Genomic DNA, 7937 nt, shown 5'->3' on the forward strand with positions numbered 1-7937 from the left:
GCTATAGGCAACATAATTAAAGCTGCTGTGGAGATGTTGACACAAAGCTGCATTGTATTCTGTGGAGTTCCAGGATTACCACAGCATCATGAAGGCTTTAGACAGGCGTTGCCCACCCAGGTAGTGCTGTAAGCTACTCTTCCTGCGTTCTGCAGAGCAGATTCCAGATCTGGAAGAGGCAGGTAGTTTCTAGAAGAGTAGGAAAAACCAGAGAAAAAGCCACATAACAAACAAACCAGGGAGAGCTGGAAAACCACAGTGTTTATTGTTTAAGGTAATCAAGGTAGAGTTTCTTGCTCAGAGCTATCTCAGCAGGGAATTCTTCCCTGCCTTTTATCATGATAACTTGTGTGCACTTCACTTGGAAAGTGCCTCCTACCCCCTTACAGTAAGACAGGGCACCCCTTTAATGCAGCACACTGACAGGTGGCTTTAGGAGGTGATGCAGGAGACAGTCACAGTCTGTCCAAGCAAGAAAAGTGCACCCTCACCCTCTTCCATCCTTGCTGGCTTGGTATGGATGTCCTCTTAAGAGGGCATTCTCTGCCCCATGGTCTTCCAGCTCTTATAAACAAACAGGTCCCGGCTCTTTGCAATGGTCACCAAGAGGCGTCCCACATAGTAGCCATACAGCTGGCCTACGCCATCATTCCTGCCCATTGAGAGCAGGAATGTTAGTGATCCTGGAAAGAAGATGAAGAGGTTGATGGTAAGCACCTTCAGAGCTAAGTATCAGACCCTACTACTTGTAGGTGCTGCACTTCTTCCAAACCCTTCCTTCTCAACCCTCCCCTCCTACCCATATGTATTGCTAAGCACAGGACCCATGTGCTGCCTGACCAGGACAGAAGCAGGTCAAAGGAGAGCAACTCACCATCTGCTCTACCTCTTGCAGCAATGGAATTGCTGAAGGATTGGGCTGACTGTATGCATGCTATAGAATCATTCTCTCCTCCCAAGATGGAATGCATGAGGTAAGCAACAAAATTTAAGTGGAAAGAAATGTAAATAGGTGAGGCAGCCTTTAAAAAACAAACTGCTGCCCACATGTCCTCCATCAGCTTGCAGCATAGTTATGGTATTTACATCAGCTGCTTTTCAAAGGGACCCATCACCTAGCTAAGGTTTTGAGATTAGAGTGTTCAGTTTGTGTTTCACAGAATCATAGAACGGTACCGGTTGAAAGGGACCTCTGAAGATCAATCTGAGTTTAACCCTCCTGCCAAAGAAGGGAGAAAGTGAAGTCTGTCCTTGTTCCTAAGATTCAACTTAACTAAGCAATTTAAAGAAAAGGAAAGAAGTGTGATGGACAGCAGATCAGGAAGACATTAGTGAAGAAAGGGCACATGGCATCCACAGCATGACACAAGTAATTAGCATCTAAGGTGTCTCTGCAAGGAACCAAGATGAAGCTTGAGCTCTAAGCTTATATAGTCAACCTCATCTGTGAGTTCCTAAACTTCTCATCAGTGTCCATAAAAGTTCATGTACAAAAAGCAGCCCAACAACCAAGGCTGGGTGCTAGGAGTTTACCTTACCTGGTTCATAGGTTTTAAGACACTTATTTGCCAGGCTGTTGTAGATATTTGTCACCACAATGTTGGCATGGAGCCCAGCATGGTAGGCCATCTTTGGTTCTTTCACATCTGCACAGTCCCCAATGACATAGATGTTCTCATAGCCTTCCAGCTGGAGGTACTTGTTAACTTTCAAAGCACCATTCCTCGCCATCTTGTCCCCTGACAAAAAGAAATTTTCAGAAGGAGCTTTGCATTGCTTGTTGTGGCCTGAGACCCCAAAATGTTGATGAGGTCAAACATGTCACTGACACAGAGGGAGGAGGATTTTTTTCACTCTTTTCCACATGTCAGGGAAGAGATGCTCTTTGCCTTGCTGCAGTTAATTACTGCAGTCTCATGCAGTGCATCATCCTCTAATATTTCAGTAGAAACACAGATTGATAGAATGGTTTAGGCTGCCTTCTTTTCTCCAAGCTGAACAGCCCCAACTCTCAGAGCCTGTCCCTATAGAGGAGGTTCTCCAGCCCTCTGATAATCTTTGTGGCCCTCCTCTGGACCCATGTCCCTTTTATGCTGGGGGCACCAGAACTGGACACGGTACCTCCAGGTGGGGTCTCACCAGAGCAGAGGGGCAGAAGCCCCTCCCTCTCTGCTTTTGATGCAGCCCAGCACACAGCTGCCTTCTGGGCTGCCAGTGACCACTGCTGGCTCATGGTGAGTTTTTCATCAATTGACACCCCCTTTTCCTCCAAACTGCTCTCAAGGCTCTCCTTACCAAGCCTGTATTTGTGCTTGGGATTGCCCTGACCCAGGTGTAGGATCTTACACTTGGCCTTGTTAAACTTCATGAGGTTGGCTTGAGCCCACCGTTGAAGCCTCTCCAGGTCATTCTGGATGGCATTCCTTCCCTCCAGCTTGTCAACCAGACCACATCAGGAAACATTAAGAGCTAGTGTAGACAACCTGGGAAAGAGACTGCCTCATGGTCATACTGTTCCATATCTGTAGTTCCATAACAAACTGGGCTAGAAGAGGATTCAGGCTGAAGATGGATCACTGGATAACTAATTGGCCAAACAGCCTGTGACACTGAGTTCATTGAGGATGCTGAATATGCTTAGCCTGTTCTTGTTCCTTGGAGGTATTAGCAGAAGGAGCTGGAGAAGACTGTTGGCCACTTTAATCTATGGTCTGTAAGTCACATTTCACAGCTAAATATTTAATGTGATGTTAGAGCATTTGCTGTGTCATGGAGTAACCACTGCAGGTTGATTCCAAACCTCACAGTACTCAAGTGCAAGACACCAAAGAACTGTGTAGCTTCTCCCCACCCGGTGGTTGTTCACTTACCGAATGCAGCAGCGTATGCTGAAGAGTTAATCTTTATCCCTGTGCACAAGACCACCATGTCAACAACCACCTCCGTGCCCTTTTCTGTCCTTACCACCGTGTCCTTCTGGAACTGGTTGGGCGTGAGGCTCTCCACGCTGTCGACCTTTTCACCTGTGGTGACAGAGAGCCTTGAGCGGCAAGACCTTTACTAGGCTGCTGTCTCTAGCTAGCCCAGGTCTGTCTACAGAAATAGAAAATCAAGGGAGCCACGCTTAACTGGAAAGAGAACAGCAAAAGATGCTTTGGCTAGAGGAGGGGCAGCTTAGAGAACTTCACAGGCTAACTCTGTCGTGGTTCAATGAGTGGACAGGTTGCTCTGTTGCTCCAAAAGGGGGGGAAAGAATAACGCTCACACAAATGGATTGGATAGCATTGGAAAGTTTGAAGGGAAAGGCTACTTACAAACTACAATGCTGCAAAGCATATAAAATACTAAGAAATCCATAGTCTGGGTTTAACACAGAAGCTCATTAAGCCAAAGCTTCACACAAACCTCCCTCTATACCAGGCCAACAAAACCCAGGCTTCCATGCTCACCTCCCTGTCAAGGCTCTCCACCTTCCATACCACCACTTCCATTTGTGATGCAGCACAAAATTCAGCTTGGCAACTCCAGGCCACAATTAAGGCACTCCAGGCCTAATTGGCAGCATTGCCAAGGTTGACCAGGCCTTACTCCCCTGCCAGGGACATAAGAAACTGCTTGCCCTTCCCAGGAGAAGAAAGGGAGGGAAAAGGGGAGAAACTAACTTTACAGCCAAATTTATAGGCATGCAGGACTTATGGGTATGAGATACAACGTTTTCTGGTACACCTCTTGGACACCTTTCTAGCTTCTGGAGGTCTGTAACTGTGAGGCTAATGCCTTTAAGAACACCACAAACTGCCATGAGCTCTTCAGAGGCCTTGTTAAGGACATACCTAGTAAGAGGTGCACTCCTTTTCTGAGGAGAATCTCTTTCACCTCCTGACGGACGCTATCGAGCAGCTCTGCATCAGCTAGTGCAAGTTTTGAGTGAACCAGGGTGACCTGTTGGGGACAAAACAGCCAACAGGATTTGCTGTGTGCCACCAGGCAGGCACAGCTATAAGATAGATTCCTTCCACCCCCACTGAATGCTTGCAGGAGAGTGAGTCAGCAAAAGGCATCTAGTGGCAATAATTGCCGGTGACAGGCTGCAGGGTGCTCTCTGAAGAGGAGGCAGTGGGGGTGAAGGCTGCCATTGCATAGAAACTCCTGATATATAGTCATCTCAGATACTTCCAGCAGGACTGTCACAGGAGAACGCTGTCAGAAACAAGGATGAAGATAATTGTAACTAGTATGTTACTACCTCTTTGGCTGGGTACTCTGTTTTGATCTCTGCAGCCATCTCGACCCCAGCAGCACCACCTCCCACTACCAGGATGCGCTCCGATTTCTCAATCTTGAAGAAAAGGAGAAACTCAAGTTACAAGAGAACTGTTACATGCAGAAAGTCAGCCACCTTCAGCTACTCTGTGAACAGACCTTCCTGAGATAGAGCCATGGCCCAACAGCAATAAACCACCGGATTGATTAAGTGGAAAGAAAGATCAAGAACCCCTCTGCTCTTCCTGTGTGCACTGTAACACTGTTGAGTCTTTCAGGCTTCCCCTTGTGCAGACAAGCTGGGGCATGCTCTTTGTCCTGGCCTGTCTCTGCAGGCATCATGGCCTCTTGTTCTTAGACACAGATGACTCCAGATACCCATAGTGGTGTCTAGGACAGGGAGGCGGAACAAAGGCAGGCAAGCTTCCTAGGAAATAAGCTGATTCCTCACCTCCTTGACAAGGTCTTCATAGGTCTGGATGGCACTTTCCATGTCAATGACTTTGTTGAATTTCCCAGGGAATGGACCATCACTGCCTGTTGCAAGAATGAGATGGGAGTAGTGAAATTCCTGGGAGGGCAGAAGGTGAAATAGGATGTTAGACCTCTTAAACCCAGAGCCTAGAACAAAATAGTTGCCTCCTAAGTACTCTTCGCTCATTCCACCTCGTCCAGCCCCTGCTGCTAACTAGGAAAGTTCTTGCTACTGTCAGAGTCACTTCACGAATAAACATGGTTCAGGTGGCACCAAGTAACTGCCTTCCTTGGGTTTGAGAGAAGAACTATTTTTCAAGTGAGCTGAGAGCTTTAAAGAAATTACCATAAGCTTACAGGAAATAACCTGGTATTTATGCCAAATACTGAAGCTACAATCACAGCTGGCTACAGAGACTTCTCTCCTTTACCCTCTTTTGAACAGGGATGAGATGCTTGGGTTGAAAAGGTCCCAGAGCTGCTGCCCTTGTTTCTTCTTGCAGTTAGATAAGGATCTGAGTTCCAGGGTTAACTGTTGAACTCTAAATACAGCTCCAAGAACAAAAGCTCATCTGAGCACTAGATGGGGTGTGGTGTTTAATGCACACTCACATCCTAACACAGCTAAACAGCCACATTCAGTGCATACAGGGAAAAACAATCTCTGACACCAAGCTCTTCAGGACCATGAAATGCTCCAGCCTTTCCCCTTCTTGTGTCTTGGGTTTAGAGGAGAGGGCTGGGGACCTGCTTCTCACTGGGGCAGCCCTCTGTAGAGGCAATTGGTTTCATTCTTCTCTGCCTCCTGGAGTTACAGGACAGTATTAGCGTGAGCATTTGTCCATCTGCCCACAGATGGCAGAAACCTAGAGGAAAGCAGTCAGTGGCTTCCCAGAGACCTGGGGTGGTGGCTTGTTTGGGGTCAGGCATTTCAGGCAAGTTGAAGGTTACCTCAGAAGGGGAGCCCTGTTGTGACTGTGAACTCTCAGCCTGGGGTGTTGGATCAGTCATGGTTTGTGTGCTCAGCTGACTCATGCTGTTGGAAATGGAGGGGTGTTTGCCACAACTGAGCAGCGTTCCCAGCTCTCCTCCAACGTGAGGGCAAAGGTCCAGTTTGTTTTGTCCAGAGCATGACTTGGTCCTGCACAGCCCCTCAGCCCTCCTCTGGTAGATGAGAGTTACACTCCTTGCTACTCAGAGGCACATTTTCTCTAAGTGCCCTTCTCATGTCACTCCCCACCCCCAGAGGACTCTAAACCTAAACTCCAAGTCACTTCTCCCACCATGCCTGACCAGTCAGAGCCAGCATGCCTAGATTTGGAGTACTGTGTTCTCACATCCACGGCATAGGTGAAGGAGTAGAGCTTCACAACACAGCCTGCCAAAGGCTGACTCTCCACATCAGGACATCAGTCTATAAGGCAGCCAAGTAACTCACTGAGATTCAATCCACCACCTACCTCACCATCACTCAGCAAAACTTGTTGCCTCTCAGGGTCTATGCCAATAACCTTGCCTTGTCGGAAGCTGTCCCCAAAGGTAACAGCGTAGGAGATGAATGTCTTTTTGGCAAAGCCTGTGGTAAGAGCAGACATCAGAAACAGGATCTTCATCGGTGGAGGCTAACAAACCCTTCTTCCCTTCTCCCCTCCCACTATCCTTGCTCAGATAAGCATTGTATGCACTTGGAATCACAGGCTGGACCTTTGCCCTGCCTTATCTCTGCCCAGCAACGAGCTTCAGGACCTTGTCTAGGATTTGGTGACAAGAGCAGCTCCTGAGAGGCCAGGTGCCACCCTCAGCTAGATTGCTTTCTCTTTGCTCCCCATACAGAATCTTCTCTACTGGTTTGCCTGTAAGTGCTCCACTGTGGGCCAGAGCATTTTAGCCAGGATGTCAGAGGCATTTTGTCAAGCCAAGCTTCTAACATTCCTTTGATGCTTGTTCCCCGCTTTGAACATGAGATTTTCCCCTAAGTCCCCAGTAACAAGTTAGCCCAGTCGCCCACGTGAGATCCCAGGCAAGACTGAGCAGCTCGCCCATGGAATTTTTTCATTCAGGGCTGATATTCCAAGTGCCTGATATAGAAAAACACTGAACCACTCCTTTCAGCTGCTGCTTAGTCACCTTCTAAACTCTAAAAAAACAGGGAAAAAACCAAACCAAAACAAAAAAAAACTCACAACACCACAACCACCATCCGAGTAGTTTTTGCTCAGTTTTCCCAGTGGGCACGCAATTAGCTTAACACAGACGGTCTGCGGGTCCTTCCCAGAGCCAAGGATTTGTTTTCCAGATGGAAAACATCAAGTCCATCACCACTGCTGCAGCGGAGGAGGCACTCTCAGTTCCCCGTCTTTTGCTACTCCCTGAGCACCGCCGAGTTGCTGCCGTGCACCAGTGGGGTCCCCACGCAGGGAGAAGGAGGTGTGGGAACGGGTGAGGCCCTTACCGCTCTCCACGGCGGCACGAAGGGCAGCCACGTTGTGATGGAAAGCATCCTTCATGTCCACCAGCACGAACGGGACACCCCAGGATTTGAGCAGGCTGGCGGCCGCTATGCCTGCGAAGCCACCGCCGACCACCACCACCCGCACGGAGCCATCCAGGGACAGGCGGGAGCCCATGGCGGCCGCCAGCCGTGAGGAGCAGGAAGAGAACCCGCGGCGGCCGCCTGCCCCCTGCTCGCTGCCCGTCTCTGGCCGCGGCGGGAGGAGCCCGAGGCTGCCGCCCCAGTAAGCTGCCGCCCCAGTAAGCTGCTGCAGGGAGGAGGTGGCTTACTCCAGGTCTGCCCACAGCCTGCAGACCTCGGCTCTCCCGGGCAGGGAGGGCAGTAGGGCAGGCTCTGCCCAGGTGAGCGCCACGGTCACAAGCAGAGAGTCTTTCGGCTTCCTTACACACCCCCACAGACATGCTCCGCGTGGAACGGGGCCAGAAGGATCTTACCAAGCAACGGTTGTGTTTAAGGGCAAACAGAGACCAGGAGACCTGCTCTGGCTGAGGCAGATGGCGCGGGGGTGGCAGCTGCAGCCTGGCTGCAGGGAGGGGTGGCATGTGAGAGAAGGGGATGTGCTAATGCTGAGGATGTGCAATCAGTCCTGCCAAACCCCAGCATCACAACTCGAAGAAGGTGGCTTTAGACTGGATATTAAGAAGAAATTCTTTGCTGTGAGGGTGGTGAGACACTGGAACAGGTTGTC

The 7937-nt window shown here is 49.5% G+C and overlaps 1 protein-coding gene across 1 annotated transcript; it reads right to left on the reverse strand.

Annotated features, from left to right (window-relative positions):
- Positions 1 to 405: 405 nt before the first annotated feature.
- AIFM2 (apoptosis inducing factor mitochondria associated 2) lies at positions 406 to 7364 on the reverse strand. The gene is made up of 8 exons (XM_054382522.1): positions 7190 to 7364; positions 6198 to 6313; positions 4715 to 4834; positions 4247 to 4339; positions 3834 to 3942; positions 2871 to 3023; positions 1539 to 1739; positions 406 to 683 (listed from the first exon to the last, which is right to left on the reverse strand). The coding sequence occupies exons 1-8, from the start codon at positions 7362 to 7364 to the stop codon at positions 529 to 531; spliced, it is 1122 nt and encodes a 373-aa protein (XP_054238497.1). The 3' UTR covers positions 406 to 528.
- Between the last annotated feature and the right edge of the window lie 573 nt (positions 7365 to 7937).

The sequence above is a fragment of the Indicator indicator genome, chromosome 7, assembly GCF_027791375.1.
Source record: "Indicator indicator isolate 239-I01 chromosome 7, UM_Iind_1.1, whole genome shotgun sequence".
Lineage (NCBI taxonomy): Eukaryota > Metazoa > Chordata > Aves > Piciformes > Indicatoridae > Indicator > Indicator indicator.

Bases quoted from the DNA above. Each gene is read 5' to 3' on its own strand.
- AIFM2 (XM_054382522.1), bottom strand. From the start codon at position 7,364: ATGGGCTCCCGCCTGTCCCTGGATGGCTCCGTGCGGGTGGTGGTGGTC. The intron at 6,314-7,189 runs GTAAGGGCCTCA...CTCTTACCACAG, and splicing joins TCGTGCCGCCGTGGAGAGCG to GCTTTGCCAAAAAGACATTC. The intron at 684-1,538 runs GTAAGGTAAACT...TCTTCTTTCCAG, and splicing joins TCTTAAAACCTATGAACCAG to GATCACTAACATTCCTGCTC.